General features: G+C 49.1%; 1 protein-coding gene across 1 annotated transcript; it reads right to left on the reverse strand.

Annotated features, from left to right (window-relative positions):
• Window positions 1–8,100: 8,100 nt before the first annotated feature.
• LOC135182680 (alpha-2,8-sialyltransferase 8F-like) lies at window positions 8,101–16,259 on the reverse strand. Its single transcript, XM_064157084.1, has 7 exons — window positions 16,129–16,259; window positions 15,772–15,840; window positions 15,517–15,603; window positions 14,096–14,240; window positions 13,837–13,949; window positions 13,522–13,608; window positions 8,101–8,941 (listed from the first exon to the last, which is right to left on the reverse strand). Exons 1-7 carry the CDS (start codon window positions 16,257–16,259, stop codon window positions 8,482–8,484), a joined length of 1,092 nt encoding a protein of 363 aa, XP_064013154.1. The 3' UTR covers window positions 8,101–8,481.
• Window positions 16,260–17,559: the final 1,300 nt, after the last annotated feature.

Here is a 17,559-nt window from a genome sequence, read left to right on the forward strand (position 1 = left end):
AACACCAGTTTCCAGCATTACCCAGTATGTGTGACCAGGACCCTCTGCAGATACCACCCCTTTGATAGGTTTTCCCCCACCAGAGGCAGGAGCAACCCACACAGTCTTTCCCAGTAGATTCCTTTCACAGACTACAACTCCCTCAACTATGGGCAGTAGGGCAGACTGAGCAGGACCAGCTCTGTTAACTGATCCCCTGCTGTTCACCAGCCAAGTGGCTTCTGCAAGGTGCTTCTCCCAGTTTCTGAGAGTTCCACCTCCCATAGCCTTCAGCGTGGTTTTCAGCAGGCCATTGTGTCGCTCAATCTTTCCTGCAGCTTGTGGGTAGTATGGGATGTGGTAAACCCATTCTATCCCATGATCTTTTGCCCAGTTGCTTACAAGGTGGTTCTTGAAATGGGTCCCATTGTCTGACTCTATTCTCTCTGGGGTACCGTGTCTCCACAGGATGTGGCTCTGCAGACCCAGAATGGTGTTACGGGCAGTAGCATGAGGTACTAGGTAGGTTTCCAGCCACCCCGTGCTTCCCTCCACCATGGTTAACACATACTGCTTGCCACTGCGAGACCGAGGCAGAGTGATGTAATCGATCTGCCAGGCCTCCCCATACCTGTACTTTGACCACCGTCCCCCATATCACAAAGGCTTCATGCACTTAGCTTGCTTTATGGTGGCACAGATGTCACATTCATGGATAACCTGAGTTATGGCCTCCATGGATATGTCCACGGATCTGTCTCGGGCCCATTGGTATGTGGCATCTCTTCCTTGGTGGCCAGAAGAGTCATGTGCCCACTGAGCTAAGAACAGTTCCCCTTTGTGATTCCAGTCCAGGTCAATCTGGGAGATGTGGGCAGCCAGGTCAGCTTGGTGGTTATGTCCCTGTTCTTCAGTGGCTCTGCTCTTTGGGATGTGAGCACTGATGTGTCGGATTTTAACTGGTCGTTTGTCCAGGCGTGCAGAAATGTCTTGCAAGAGATCAACAGCCCAAATAGGCTTCCCTTTTCTCTGCCAATCATTTCTCTTCCACTCCTTCAGCCACCCCCATAAGGCATTTGCTACCATCCATGAGTCGGTGTAGATGTATAGCATTGGCCACTGCTCTCATTCTGCAATGTCCAGGGCCAGCTGGATGGCTTTCACCTCAGCATACTGGCTGGATTCACCTTCTCCATCCCTTGCCTCTGCAACCCTGCGTGTAGGGTTCCAGACGGCAGCCTTCCATCTCTGCTGGCTGCCTACCAGGCAGCAGGATCCATCTGTGAACAGAGCATATGCCTTTTCCTCCTCAGGGAGGTCACTGTATGGGGGAGCTTCCTCAGCACGGGTCACTGCCTTCTCTTCTGCTGGCTTTCCAAAGTCAGTGCCCTCTGGCCAGTTGGTAATGACCTCCACAATGCCTGGGCGCTCGAGAGTCCCCATCCTAGCCCTCTGAGTTATCAGAGCCATCCACTTACTCCAAGTGGCATCTGTGGCATGGTGCGGAGTTGAACCCTTCCCTTTAAACATCCAAGTCAGGACTGGAAGCCTTGGAGCTAAAAGGAGTGGTGACTCCATCCCAATCACCTCAGAGGCAGCTCTAACTCCCTCATAGGCAGCTAGGATTTCTTTCTCTGTGGGGGTATAATTGCTCTCTGAGCCTTTGTACGCCTTGCTCCAGAACCCGAGTGGGCGGCCTCGTGTTTCATCAGGAGCTTTCTGCCATAGGCTCCAGCTAGGACCATTCTCACCGGCTGCTGTATAGAGAATGTTCTTAATCTCTGGGCCGGTTCGAACTGGTCCCAAGGCCATGGCAGGGACCACCTCTCATTTGATCTGGTCAAATGCCACCTGCTGCTCAGGTCCCCACCCAAAGTTATTCCTCTTTCTTGTAAAGTCAAAAAGGGGTTTCACAATTTGACTGTACCCGGGAATGTGCATCTTCCAAAAGCCCACAAACCCCAGGAAGGATTGTGTCTCCTTCTGGTTAGTGGGTTCCACCATAGTGGCCACTTTATTCACCACATCCATAGGGATGTGGCGTCAGCCATCCTGCCATCGAACTCCCAGGAACTGGATCTCTCTGGCAGGCCCTTTCACTTTGCTTCTCTTAATGGCAAAACCAGCATCCAACAGGATATTAATGATCTTCTCACCTTTCTCAAAGATCTCCTCTGCTGTCTCACCCCATACAATGATGTCATCGATGTATTGCAGATGTTTCAGAGCTCCACCCTTCTCCAGTGCAGTCTGGATGATGCTATGGCAGATTGTAGGGCTGTGCTTCCACCCTTGAGGCAGTCTGTTCCAGTGGTACTGGACTCCTCTCCAGGTGAAGGCAAACTGTGGCCTACATTCTTCTGCAATGGGGATGGAGAAGAAAGCATTAGCAATGTCGATTGTGGCATACCATTTGGCCTCCTTCGTTTCCAGTTCATACTGCAGCTCCAACATATCAGGCATGGCTGCGCTGATTGGAGGAGTCGCTTCGTTCAGGCCTCTGAAGTCCACAGTCAGTCTCCATTCCCCATTCTCCTTCTGCACTGGCCATGTCGGGCTGTTGAAGGGTGAGTGCCTCTTGCTGATGACAAGCTGCTGCTCCAGGCGGTGAATCAGCTGCTGTATGGGTAGCAGGGAGTCTCTGTTGGTGCGGTATTGCCTGCGATGAACTACATGAGAAGCAATGGGTAACTTAACATCTTCCACCTTGTGGGTACCAACCACGGAAAGGTCATCTGACAGGCCAGGCATCATAGACAGCTGCTCTTTGTCGGCAGTCTCTACAGCTGCTATGCCAAATGCCCACTTGTTCCCTTTCAGATCTTTAAAGTACCCTTCCCGGAGAAAGTCAATCCCCAGGATGCAAGGTGCATCAGGGCCAGGCACTATGGTATGCTTCTCCCACACATTCCCAGTGAGGCTTATCTCAGCCTGCAGCACAGTCAACTCCTGAGACCCCCCTGTGACTCCTGAAATTGTAATAGTTTCTGTCCCCCTGTGGCTGGAGGGGATCAGAGTGCATTGGGCACCGGTGTCTACCAACGCTCTGTACTTCTCGGCTTCAGAAGTGCCAGGCCATTTCACAAACACATCCCAATATACTCTGTTATCCCTGGCCTCCGCCTGGCTGGAGCAGTGTGACCGCATGAGGCACATGGACCTGAATTACTGGCTTCACCACCCCTTGGGTGAGAGGGCTGCCTGCGGGACACTGGGGTAACCCCTCTTCTGGAGGAGTTATTCCCTGTGTTTGTCCCCTGCAGTTCCCTTACTCTGGCCCATAGAGCTGAGGTGGGCTGGCCATGCCATCTGTCCATGTTTTCCCCATGTTCACACAGTGTTCTCCAAAGTGAACCCCTGTGTGTACCCTGTCTGCTCTGGGCTGGTCTCCTGCGGGGAGGAGGAGGAGTACGGCGGCATGTGTTCCTTACAGCTGAGACTTGCACCCATTCTGAAGGTGAAGAGCAGTCATCCTCTGCCTTCTGCAGTTCAGAGAAAGAGGCTTTTAGCTCGTTCACTTCTTGGGTGAGGGTCTCTACAGTGGCAATTAAGGTTTTCCTCGACAAACTGTCTTCAAACTGTCTCAGGTCATTCACAAACTCCCTGATTGTGGGAAGGTTGTTGGGGTCTCTGCCCAGCAGCAGTGTTCCCAGTGTAGGGGCATATGTGGAAGGGGCACACTGGGTCAGTTTCTTTCAGAGGGCTGGCTTCATGTGGACATCATCAGGGTCCGAGGGCATCTGGCCATCTCCATAGATTATCTCCTGTACAGCCATTTGCCTCAGGTATGAGATACCCTGTTCCATATCTGTCCATTTAAGGGGATGGAAAATCATGTCATCCTTAGTCGGATATCTGTATCTCACAGCTATGAGAAGCCTGGCCCAAAGTGAGTGGGTACCATCCAGCCTCCCCAGCTCTTTATCTGCACCCCCATCCTTCGACAAGGATCCCAGCTGCTTTGCCTCCCTCTGATCTAGGTCCACGGTTTCTGCTCCTGCATCCCAACATTTCAAAAGCCAGGCTAAAAGGGACTGTCCGTTTGCCCTTGCGTACTCCTGCCCTGTGTGTCTAATTTCTTTTCTGGGCGTGGAGCTCCTCTGTTTTATAGGACAGGAAGTGGGGGGAGTGGGCTAACCATCACCTGGAGTGTGGCCCACCCCTGGGGAGGGGCCAAGACCCCTAGGGTCAGGTTCAGGATTACTCCCCCTGGAGTGTTAACCCTATACACAGAGACAGCACCAATATTCTTCTCCTGCTCCTGAAACCCTGCCAAGCTCAGAATCCCTGGACAAAGCATCCAGAAGAAGCCAGCAGCACCAAGGCAGAGATCATCCCTCACCAGGAGAACAAAGATTTATCCTCTCCCCTCAAGCTGGGAGGATTCCAGCCTCCAAGTCCACGAGTAGAGATCCCCTGAAGTCTGGACATTAGGCACAGGCTGATCATCTTTAATCTCTACTTTCATGACGTCCAGAGCATTCCTAATATATATGGCCACTCCTCCACCCCTTCTCCCTTGCCTTTCTGTCTGTAGCTGTTGATTACAGTGCTCCAGTTGTGAGAGTCATTCCACCACATTTCTGTGATGGCAAAGACATCGTAATTTTCTCTTGTACCAAGGCTTCCAGCTCCTCTTGTTTATTACTCATACTGCATGTATTAGTGTACATACATTTCATCTGGGCTGCTGGTTGTACGTCTATCTCTGGCCTACCCCCCTCAGCTTCCTTTGGTTCGTCTCTGTGTTTGACCCCCTCCCCCTTCCAGCCTAGTTTAAAGCCCTTTCAACATGCCCCACTAGCTCATGTGGCAGGATCTTTTATCCCCCTCTGAGACAGATGTACCTCATCTGTCGCTTTAACTCAGCGCATGCTGAAATTCCCCTGCATTGCTGGGTTTTCTTCTCCATTTAAAAAATTCAATAAACAAGAATTAAAGGCTTTATTCCACAAATAAAAGCTACACTTGTGACAGACCCTACTTACTCATTTAGCTGTCTTCAAAATGCCAACCCTGGCCAGAAAGCAGCACTCTCAGCTGAAGATTTGAACTGGTTTGTCCACCATGTCAGCGAGCCACTCAACACAATGCTGACATCACAAGCATGACAAAGCTTAGCTGTGTAGTCCATCCTCCCAGCTACCAAGTGAAAAGTGACAAAATCAAACGATGCACAGGCCAGGGCCTGCAATTTCGTTGGCTGACTCAGGCCTGTGAGACACCCTAAACTGCTGTGCAAAGAAAGAGCTTTTCCCTACCTTACAACTGACCCAGCAGTATGTGACATGACAAAAGGCTGCAGAAGCTGGCTGCAGGCTCCTAATGGACTGGTTCAGATATAGCCACTGGAGATGTCACAAGCGGAGACAAATTTCAGCTGCGTACCCTGGCCTCTCAACTAGCAAGCCACCTAGGATGATGCCAGGAGCTCCAAGCAGGTCCCTGAAACACCCTAAAGTGCTGCACAAAGTAGATGCCTCAGCTGCCCATATCACCAACACCTGACACCAAGAAAGGCCAAAATTCCCTGTAGATACTTATATAGTAAAGTGCATTTGCTACACCTCCTGTCAATACCTGCTGATCACTCACTGCTCAGTGTCTTACTTGATTCACACTGAGGGTCCAGATTCTCTTAGTTCACTGCGCATGCTGATAGGGTTTTATTCTGGGCAGCTAGGAGGTATGGTCTGTAACATTACAATGAGGCTGGTCTAGTCTAGGACACTATTTTCCAGTCTAAGCTGACTGCTCTCTTTAGTAGCACTTTTTACATACTTGTCTAGGATTTTTCATCTCTCAAGGACAACCTAATCAGAAGTCTCTTTCTTCATTGTTCCACCTGGTCTTTTAAAAGCCCAGTGTAACAGTGACCATGCACACTTCTTCAGAAACAATTCCCCACTTTGAGACTTTCAATAATTTATTTCTCAAGAATCTCACTTTTGTGCTCTTCATTGAGAATGATAATATTTAACTTCTCTGAAGTTAATTATCTGTGGAAATTGGTTGAATTCTTATTCTCTACAAGGCTAAGGGAGGAGTCATAAATCATTGAAGTTGTTTTTCCTGGCAAATGCTACTCATTTGTCTTTTTAGGCTTTGATTCATCCTTTTCACCTACCAAATATATGGTGGTCTCCAGAGGGTATGTAGGCCCCACTTGATGCCCATTATTTTGGATAAATTTTGCACAACACCAGGTCCTCTTTTTGAAGACATTTCCAGTGGAACTCTGTGTATGAGCATTATTTCTTTGAACAATACTTTTACTACTTTCCCAACTTTGTTGGTGTGACACAGAAAGGCTTCAGGCCATCCTGAAAAAGTGTGAACAATTACAAATAAGTGCTTGTCAATATTCTCCTGTTGTGAAGCCTCTTTCTACCCCTCTAACAGGAGGTTTCTTCTGATTTTTTTTTAAAAATTATTTCTAGCACAGATTTTACACTTTCAGCAACTGGTATAATCACAACAACTACAGCAATCTTTTGATTGTCTTCATTAAAGCTTCAGCTCCCATGGGTGCATTCCATTAATTCTGTACATTGTCCAACTGGCATTCTGTACAGATATTAGAATCACAGAATCATTAAGATTGAAAAAGACCTTTAAAACTGGGAGGTGTCCCTGCTCTCTGCAAGGGGAATTGAATAAGATTAGCCTTAGGGCCTCTTTCTGCCCAATGCAATTGGTAAACCTGTGAATGATCAAGTCCAACGATGCTGACAACTCCAAGGCTCAGGTTGGAGCAATCGATTCAGCTTTCTGAATGAATGGGTTTGCGGAAATGACCTTGATGTCATTCCTACTATGAACACTACATACTCAATCTTTTGTGGTCCCTTTATTACAAGAATGCTTCCATCAGTATGTTATAGAACAGTTCAGTAATTAGTTCAAAATGTGAGAATGGTTCAGAGAGACAAAAGCTTTAACTAAGGCAAGAAGAAACTACCCCAAGGGGTCTGTGTTGTCTTTCTGCATTCCTAATTAGTAGTGTGGCAGGTACAGCAACCCTGAAAGACACAAAAGCCTGACAGAAATATAGTTGAGGCTTGCTAGGAGCTGATAAAAGTCAGCTTGACCCCTTGCAGACAGTTAGCATACATTAAGTAGCACCTACAGGCCCAAAAGCTCTCACCTTGCTTTTGTGTTGTTTGAAGGACTCAGACCTCAAGCTAATTAGAAACTGATCACAGTGCACCCTCTCATTAGGGTATGGATAGAGCCCCGCTATGGAGAGGTTCTCCTCTCCCTCTGCTCACTCCTAGTGAGTCTGTGTCTGGAATACTGTGCCCAGTTCTCAGCTGCTCAGTTCAAGAAGGACCTCAGGGAACTGCTTGAAAGAGTCCAGCACAGAGCCACCAAGCTGCTGAAGGCAGTGGGACATCTCCCAGGCTGAGAGAGGTGGGGCTCTTTAGCTTGCAGCAGAGGAGCCTGAGGACTATTCTCACTCATGGTGATAAAGATGTGCAGGGATGGAGCCAAGCTCTGCTCAGGGATGCCCAAGGACAGGACAAGGGGCAACACAGGCAAGCTTTTCTGGAGACATTCCAAACCCACCTGAATGCATTGTTATGTGACCTGCCCTGGGTGGTCCTGGCAGGGAGGTTGGAATCAATGATCTCCAGAGGTCCCTTCCAACCCCTATCATTCTGTGATTCTGTGGTGTCATGATAAATAATATCCACCTCACCCCTCTCATCCTCCAAGGCAATCACCACCTTCCAGATATCTATCAGCTGCACGAGGCATGATTTCCCGCTTTGTAAATCCATACTGCCTATTCCCTAAGATAGAAGATCATCTAGATATGATAAAATGTCACAACAGCCTCATTGAACTAGCAGATGCCTATAGCATAGGAGCAGTTAAGTGTCCATTCATGTGCTGGGGAAATAGGCACTGCTGTATGTCTCAGGAGCACTGATGTATGCAACCCATCCTGTGATCCACTCCAGCCACTGGCCCAGCTGGCAATCCACCAGACTGTGAGGACTGGCTGATTAGCTCTGATCTTTGAAGGCAGGAATGAACATTAACTGCATAGCTCTGATAAATATGAAGAACTTAATGCTTTATTGCCTGATAAGATAAATAAATGAGTCACAGGAATAAGTCTGATTAAAACAGCAGATTACAGACATTGATCAAAATGTAAGAAGCACTTAGCTAGTTTATTAACAGGTGGTGTTATTGTTTCAGATTCTGAAATGCAGTTCATAAATTCACATTGCTGGCAAGGAAGGAAGTTATTTACTAGCAATTTTATTATTCGTTGAACACTAACAGGCATTCGTGACTCTCAATTAACTAACACTAAAATGAGCTGATGCTAATGCTTCTTACTGATAGTGACCCTCCACTGCAACAGCATGGAAAACAGAAGGCATATTTTTCATTCTCAGAGTCTCTAGGTCTGTGTATTCCCTTCAGAAGATCCCAGAATGGAAAACAGCAGCAGACCCCATTTAGCTTTATCTTTGACTTGACCCTTTAGCACCGCCCCAGATGCAGCTGCAGCACACCATGGAAGTGCATATCCACATAATAAGTGAATTCTTTGGGCATGATGTGCAACCTGATGTCAGGAAGCACATTGTCATAGTAATGGTGGGGCAGGGAATGGCCATCAGGATGCGAAGAGAAAGGCCAGAAGCCATAGAGTGTAATGTGCTGGCACAACTCCAGAGCAGCATTCACTAGCATGAAACCTGAAGAGAGGCGACGGGTGTGAAAGCCATGATCGTGCCAGTACTTGCTTAAAGCACTCAGGTAGCGAGGGTGGAAGAAGAAAGCACGTGACTGGGAGGCAGTGTCCTGTAAGGCATAGACTGCTCGGTAAGATGCCTCAGCACTGCCAGGGTAGGAAAAAGCCGGAATGAGAAACCAAGTTTTTCCATAGGAAGCAGCTGCATTCAAAAATGGCAAACGTCGACCATTCAGACCACGAAACCTGTGTGGCAAGACATGTGGCACCATCATCCTCTGCTAACCCCACCCTCATTCCCACCTGCCCCTCCCATGCTACTCTGCCCTGAAGCAATGAAATACCTGTTCACCTCCATTTTACCTGGCTCTGCCTTGCAGATGAGCTGAGTTCAAGACTCTCAGGAGCATCTGACTGATCCTTGGAGGTGTTTGAAAATATCCAGGAGGTTTGCTAGTGGCTGATTAAAAGTGATTAAAGGGCTGGAAGGATGTCTTAACGGTCCCACAGCTCACAATTGGTGGAGAATGAAGGGCAACTGACATCATCTACAGGGATCTGAGCAAGGCATTTGTCTCTGTCCCACATGACATCCTGGTCAACATGGACTTGGTGGGTGGTCCACCTGAAGACCAGTGACAAGTGATGTCCCTCAGGGGTCAGTGCTGGAACCGGTGATGTTTAACATCTTTGTCAGTGATACAGACAGAGGAATTGAGTGCACCCTCAGCAAGTTTTCAGATGACACCAAGTTGTGTGGCACAGTCGATGTGCTAGAGGGCAGGGATGCTATCCAGAGGGACCTGGACAGGCTGGAGAGGTGTGCCCAGGTCAACCTTATGACAATCAACAAGGCCAAGTGTTAGGTCCTGCAACTTGGCTCAATTTCAAGCACAAACACAGGCTGAGTGGAGAATGGCTGAGAACAGCCCTGAGGAACAGGACCTGGGGGTTGATGAAAAGCTCAACATGAACCTGCAGTGTGAGTGCAGCCCAGACAGCAAGCGTGAGCTGGGCTGCAGCAAGAGCAGCATGGCCAGCAGGTCAAGGGAGGGGATTCTGCCCCTTTGCTCTGCTCTCCTGAGACTCCACATGGAGTACTAACTGCAGTTCTGGAGTCCCCAACATAAAGACATGGAACTGCTGGAGCCAGTCCAGAGGAGGCCACAAAGATGCTCAGAGGGATGCTATGAGGACAGGCTGAGACAGTTGGGGTTCTGCAGCCTCAAAAAGAGAAAACTTCAAGGAGACCTTATAGTAGCCTTTCAGTATCTGAAGGGGGCCTACAGGAAGGCTGGAAAGGGACTATTTACAAGGTCTTTACAATGACAGGATGAGGAGTAATGGGTTTAAACTGGCAGAAGGGAGATTGAAACCGGATGTCAGGAAGAAGTTCTTTACAGAATTTTGCAGTGGTGAGACACTGGCACAGGTTGCCCAGGGAGGCTGTGAATGCTCCCTTCCTGGAGATGCTCAAGGTGAGGTTAGATGAGGCCTTGAGCGACCTGTTCTAGTGGGACGTGTCACTGCCTATGGCAGGGGGTAAGAACTAGATGAGCTTTGGGGTCCCTTCCAACCTAAACTATTCTATGATTCTGTGATTCCATGACTCTATAATAGAATAGGGGAAGGAATAGGAATGAAGGGGAAAGGGTTTAACAGTCACCTGCTGGCTGGTGACAAACAGTGGGGCAGATTACCAGAGGCAGAGGGATGGAGAGATAATGAGGGCCCTCAACTTGCTGCCCTGAGGCAAGCCAGGGATGACACAGCAGGGCAATCTGAGGAAATCAAGGGGAACTGGCATAAGAGGACAACAGGGCCAGCCCAGCTGAAGTGCCTCTGTACAAATGCACAGAGCTTGGGCAACAAACAGGATGAGGTAAGGGCCACTGTGCTGCTGGGATGCCATGACATAGTGGTTATTACTGAAGCTTGGTGGGATGACTCCCATGACTGGAATGTAGGGATAGATGGGCACAATCTCTTTAGGAAGGATAGGCAGAGAAGGAGAGGAGGGGGAGGAGGAGGAGGAGGAAGAGGAGGAGGAGGAGGAGGAGGAGGAGGAGGAGGAGGAGGAGGAGGAGGAGGAGGAGGAGGAGGAGGAGGAGGAGGAGGAGGAGGAGGAGGAGGAGGAGGCGGCATTGCCCTCTATATCGGTGACCAGCTAGAATCAGTGGAGCTCCACCTGGGGAAGGATGATGAGCTGGTAGAGAGTGTATGGGTTAAAATTAAAGGGAAGACAGAGGAGGGTGGTGTTACTGTAGGGGTCTGCTGCAGGCCACCTGACCAGCAGAAACAAAAAGATGAGGCCCTTCACAGGCAAATAGAAGCTGCTTCCAGGTCACAAGTCCTGGTCCTCATGGGGGATTTCAACCACCCTGACATTTGCTGGAGGGACAACACAGCAAGGCATCCTGGATTGCATAGATGACAACTTCCTCTTCCAAATGGTAGAGGAAGCAACGAGAAAAGGTGCTATGCTGGACCTTGCTCTCACCAACAGGGAAGAGCTGGTGGCTGATGTGAGGCTCAGGGACAGCCTTGGCTGCAGTGACCATGATGCAGTTGAATTTAAGATCCCTGGGGCAACCAGGAGGACGTATTCTAAGCTTACCACCCTAGACTTTAGGTGTGCAGACTTTGATCGCTTCAAGGATCTGCTGGCCAAAGTAGCATGGGACGAAGCCCTAGAGGGAAGAGGGGCCCAGGACAGCTGGTCAGGATTCAAGGATCACCTCCTCTGTGTCCAGAAGCAATGCATACCAACAAAGAGGAAAGCAGGGAAGAATGTTAGGAGGCCTGCCTGGCTGAGCAAGGAGCTCCTGGACACACTGTCACACAAAAAGGAACTCTACAAGGAGTGGAATAAAGGACAGCTGGAATGGAGAAGGAAGCTGCCCCAGCAGCTAGAGATCTGCTTAGGAAAGCCAAGGCAGAGCTTGAATTGAATCCAGCCAGGGAAGTCAAAGGGAACACCAAGAATTTCTGCAGGTATATTAATGGCCAAAAGAAGCCTAGGGAACGTGTGGGCCCCCTCAGAAAGGAAACAGGTGAAATGGTCACAAGTGACATGGCAAAGGCTGAGGTTCTCACAACTTCTTTACCTCAGTCGTCACTGCAAAGGCCTCCAGCCACACTTCTGGAGCCATGGAAGATAATGGCAGGGGCTGGAATGAAGAGCTGCCCATCATAAGTGAAGATCAGGTTCATGATCACCTGAAGAAGCTGAAAGTGTTCAAGTGCATGGGACCTGACAGGATACACCCATGGTTGATCAGGGAACTGGCACATGAGGTTCTATGTCTCTAGGCCAGTGACAAGCAGAGGCCCTCTTGGATCAGTCCTGGGACCAGTCTTGTTCAACATCTTTGTGGGTGCCATGGACACTGGCACTGAGTGCACCCTCAGCAAGTTTGCTGATCACACCAAGCTGTGTGGTGCAGCAGCCAGGCTGGAGGGCAGGGATCCATCCAGAGGGAGCTGGACAGGCTGGAGAGGTGGGCACAAGCCAAGCTCATGAGGTTCAACAAGACCAAGTGCAGTGTCCTGCATCTGGGTCACGGCAATGCGAAGCACAAATCCAGGCTGGGCAGTGGGTGGCTGGGGAGCAGCCCTGAGGAGAGGGACTTGGGGGTGCTGGTGGACAAGAAGCTCCACAGGAGCCGGCAGTGTGCACTTGCATCCTGGAGGGCCAAGCAGAGCCTGGGCTGCATCAGGAGAAGTGTGGCCAGCAGGTTGAGGGAGGTGATTCTGCCCCTCTGCTGTGCTCTGCTGAGATCCCACCTGGAGTACTGCATCCAGTTCTGGGGCCCCCAGTACAAGAAGGATGCAGACGTGCTGGAGCGTGTCCAGAGAAGGGCCACAGGGCTGGAGCGGCTCTGCTGTGAGGACAGACTGAAAGAGTTGGGGCTGTTCAGCCTGGGGAAGAGAAGACTCCAAGGTGACCTTCTGGTGGCCTTTCAGTATCTGAGGGGGGCCTACAAAAACGCAGGGTAGGGACTTTTCAGGCTCTCAGGAAGTGCCAGGACTAGGGGGAATGGAGCAAAGCTGGACGTGGGGAAATTCAGACTGGATGTGAAGAGGAAGTTGTTGGGCATGAGAGTGGCGAGAGCCTGAAATGAATTGCCCAGGGAGGTGGTTGAGGCTCCATGGCTGGAGGTGTTTAAGGCCAGGCTGGATAAGGCTGTGGCCAGCCTGATCCTTGCGGTGCCTTCCAACCCTGACTGATTCTACGATGTTCTATAGTGGTGGAGCAGAGTGTTGGCACAGAATTTATGCCATCTGCCTTTAGAGATCTATTATACAGACATCAACATCTGAACTAATTGTCTGAATGTCCTTTGTAGTCAGTGCAAGAAAGCAAATACAGCCGGATCACAAGTGATCTTTCTTGTTTCAAATGTTTGTTGTAGGACAAGGAGTACCTATTTTTTCCACTGCATATAAAGAGCATTTATGCAGATAGGATCAGAATGAGATGAAATCGTTTCCATCAGAGCTCCTTCTAAAAGCATCAGTACAGAATACAGCTGAGACTTCCTGTCTGTTTTCACGTTGCCCTTGAGATCAGCTCTCTGGAACAGTGAGCTAAAACAGCCCGCAGCAATCAAATCTTGAACATATTCTGCTGCATACAGCTCCAGGACCTGCACTGTTTCCTGTATACACAGAGAAGACCTCCTCATGGCAGTAGATGCCAACAGCTTTTTCCAGATGGGCCTTGCCTGTCTGTTTTCTGGGACCCAAAGCAGAGGCAAAGGAGAGTGCCTTTTCCAAAATGCAGTATATGGGAGAAAGTTAGGAGTCCTTTCCACACCCCTTACCTTTTCTGAAGGATACTGGGATTTACAGTGACGATGCTGGATTTTCTGCCCACATCCTCAGGGAAGTCAACAGAAGGCAGGTTAAACCTGATTGAGGTGATAAACAAAGGAAATCTCTGAGAAATAATACTGGAGAACATAACTCTGTGACGCTGCCAGTTCAGGTACACCCCACCAGTTCTGCAGCCTCTCACATTCAACACCACTCAGAATGCTTCCTTTGTCTCCATTTTCTCTACTTTCATCCTACTCATGTGAAAAACCTCTCCTCCTGCTGCTCCCCTACATCTCTTCCAGGCAAGCTGCAGCAATTACCTCATTACAAACTGGTGCCCATCAATTTTAGAGCCACAGCTGCTGTTCCTGAGAATTCCTCCATTTCCCACCACAGCACAGCTTTTGTAGAGAGAGTGCAGAAAAGGGGATTTCTATAAAGAACAACATGTTGAAATTCATTCACCTTTAAAGACTTATATAAAGACCTACCACAAATCTGCCAGCCAGACACACTGCAAGATACATGAGACAAAACCATGCAGACTGAGTTGTGATCCCCATCAAAAAGTACTCCTACCTCTGGCAGAATCTCTATCAAACCACTGCTGACTTTCAAGCTTGCTGTTTGATATCCATCATAGACAATCTTAGACCCCAGTGGTGTGTTGTCCTGTGTCACAGCCAGCCAGACTGAGGCATTGCAGCAACACCCTAGCTCTGCCCTGTAATGGGGGAGAGAGTGGAAGACAGTGGAGAATAGGTTTGGGGGTAGGATGAAGGGACACTGTAAGAGAGCAACAAAACAGAGAGGGATGAGAATGAAGCATTAGAAGCAGAAGTAAAAACTAGGTAAGCAAGTGTTGCAGTGTATGGGGAAAGTGAATTTGGGAAAGCATGGGAAACACAAAGAAGGCATTGTGTTGAGTTAAAACAACCTTCGCCATGAGCCCTTTTCATCCATCCCCACACATCCTTCATCTTCTTCTTCCTCATCCACACACATTTCCAAATATTTTCTGTCTGTTCTCTGTTCTTTAGCCCAGCCAGTAACCAAAACCCTTCCTGCTTTCTTCAGCCTCAGCTTCACCTGTGCATGCCTTCATCCTTCCCCTCAGAAGCTCACCAACATGCAAGATCAAAGGTCAGCACACAGGATGCAGAGGGGCAGTGCAGACAGGTGCAATGCAGGGACAGTGGCTGTTGGTGTGTCTGGATGCCTCACTCTCACAATATGACCTGGAGAAGAAAATCTTTTTATATGTGATGGTTAGCGTAGACAGTGTGTTAGGATCAGTCCAATAAACAAGTTTGGGCAGATATTCACCCCAAACTCATCTTGAAAGGGGAAAATGACCAAGAGACTCTTGGAATAAAGGAGTCACCTGAAATGAAGTATGAAAGGAATATGAACATTATTCACAAGGGTTGAATGACTATGGAGAAGAAAGAGCGGAAGTCAAAACTTGCTCCAATCCTGCCAGAAGCTGTCCCATCAGCATCACAACCTCTGACACGGACAGGCAGAGCATCCTTCCTGTCAGACACTGTGCAGCGCATGCATCCAGCCAGTGGGCTGTGAATGCTGGGTGCAGTAGACAGGGGCCCACAGCATGACTGTTGTACATCTTTGGATTCACAGGATGCTTCTTCACATGCTTGTGGATCAGTAGATTGTGGAGAGCAAAAGGGATTCCCATAAATCTAGAGCACGGGCAGGGCACATCCTGTGAGGGACCATGTGTAGGTGTCAGTGTGTGTGTGGCCACATGTGGTTAGAACTTTGGAGGGCTATTTCCAGAAGAGTGTTTAGAGACTTGCAGTTCTATGTTGGCATTTTATAAGCGTAAGACATTTGGTCTCATCTGCTTTGTTACTGACGTTTGATCATGAATGTCGGGTTCACTCATCGTGCATTAAACATCTGCTATTAGTAAACCACCTTGCTAATGGTTTTCTTGGAAGCAGGTGAACTGAGCAGTTTTGCCCCATGGGCATCACCTGTACTGGGCCAAGGCAGTTGCGTTGGACTTCCAGTGGCAGGTCTGCATTAACTTCACATGTCTCAGGCTCCAGACTTCATTTACCCTAGGGCAGAAAGAGCTTATAAGTAATGTGAATGCTCTTACAAAGACTTCATGCAAACAAAAGACTCTCCGTTAATCCCTCTCTGCTTCCTGGACCTTCACTGAGGCCACCAGGTGATGTAGTTTAGCCTGTCTCCCTCCGCCCAGCACACTTATGGACGTGACTCACTTCTGAGGTTGTGTTATGTTGCTCAACAGTCTTTGACACGCTTTTGCTTCTGGAACCTCAATGTCAGGTCTGCAAAGAAACCAACAAGGGGTTAAACTGAGTCAGAATAACATCTCCACACCCAGCTTTCCTCTGTCACTTCAGTGTCTCCCCTTCACCATCTTGTGGCCCTACCTGCAACCACTCCTACACTAAAATATCCATCAAAAATTAGCACAATTTCATGCTTTCCCTGCACAATCTCCACTCCTACCATATTGATTCATCCCCTAGAGGCCTTCCGGAGTGATCCTCTGTGTTCCCATATCTTTTCCAGAAATGAGGGGACACAGTTACTCCACCTCATCCCTCACTCACCTATTGTTCAGTACCAGAAAGCACATGGAGAAAAGTGAGATTGCAGCTACAGCCAGCAACATGACCCATAGCTTGTGCATCTTCAGCAGTCCTGACTTCATATTCTCCTGCCTGTTGACACTGCTTGGCATTTTGGAGAAAGCCTGAGAAGCAGAAGAAATGAGAAAAGTCATAGTTGAGCTGGTCAGTGCAAATGCTCAGCCCAAGGCTTATCTGGCACTGACCCTTGTTTAAAGTTTGCCTTAAATCTCTGCCAAATAACAGCACAAGGGATAGCAGAGGACTCATTTGTCTTGGGCTGTGCAGATGCATGCCATAGAATTATCAGTGGATCCCACTGGGCCTAGCCAGAAGGCATCATGAGCCAGTACCAGTCTGTAGTACTCCCTCTCCTATAAAGTTCTTCTCAGCTATTCTGTGGTAACAATTCCATTTGTACTCTTCCACAGCTTTGGCTCCACTCTGTGATGCATTTTGCATCTCATGTCTCTAGCAGTTATCTAAAAGCATCTGCACACAAGTTCCACATCGTCTGGGAGGCAGCTTTTCTTTGCATTTGCTTTACTGCCCTGCACACAGATTCACAGATTGCATTGGGTTACAAGGGACCTTCAAAGGTCATATCCAGCCCCCCACACTCAGCATGGGCTCCTCCAACTAGAGCTCAAGGACACATCCAGTCCTGAATGTCTCCAGGGATGGGGCTACAAGCACAGCCCTGGGCAGCCTGTGTCAGTGTCTCCCCACCCTCACATGCACAACTTCCTCATGATGTCCAACCTAACTCTGTCCTGCTCCAGTTCCAAATCATGGCCTTCAGCCTGTCTCCACAGACCCTTCTGAACAGTCCTTCTGCAGCAAGTCTCTTGTAGGTCAGGTATTGAAATGCAGCTCTGAGGTCTCCCTGGAGCCTTCTCTTCTCTAGGCTGAACAGATCCAACTGTCTCAGCCTGTGACCACAGCAGAGGTGCTCCAGCCCTCTGACCATCTCTGTGGCCTCCTCCAGACCCTCTCCAGCAGGTCCAAGTCTCCGTTGTGTTGAGGGCTCGTTATCTGGGTACAGCCCTGCAGGTGAGGTCTCCCCAGAGCAGAGGGGCAGGATCCCCTCTCTCCATCTCTGGCCATGTTGCTTTGGATGCAGCCCAGGCTGCCCTAGGCCTTCTGGGCTGCCAGTGGCCATTGCTGACTCCTGTCCAGCTTCTCACCCCCCCAGTACCCCCAAGTCCTTCTCTGCAGGGCTGCTCTGTCTCATCATCCCCTAGCCTGGACTGATATCAAGGGTTGCCCACATCTGGGTGAAGGGCCTTGCACTTCACTTTCTTGAACCTCATGAGATTCTCATCAGCCCAGCTCTGCAACCTATGCAGGTCCCTCTGGACTGCAACCACCCTGTCCTTCAGACTTATCAACCACACTACTTAGCTTGGTGTC

The sequence above is a fragment of the Pogoniulus pusillus genome, chromosome 17 (assembly GCF_015220805.1).
Source record: "Pogoniulus pusillus isolate bPogPus1 chromosome 17, bPogPus1.pri, whole genome shotgun sequence".
Taxonomy (NCBI): domain Eukaryota; kingdom Metazoa; phylum Chordata; class Aves; order Piciformes; family Lybiidae; genus Pogoniulus; species Pogoniulus pusillus.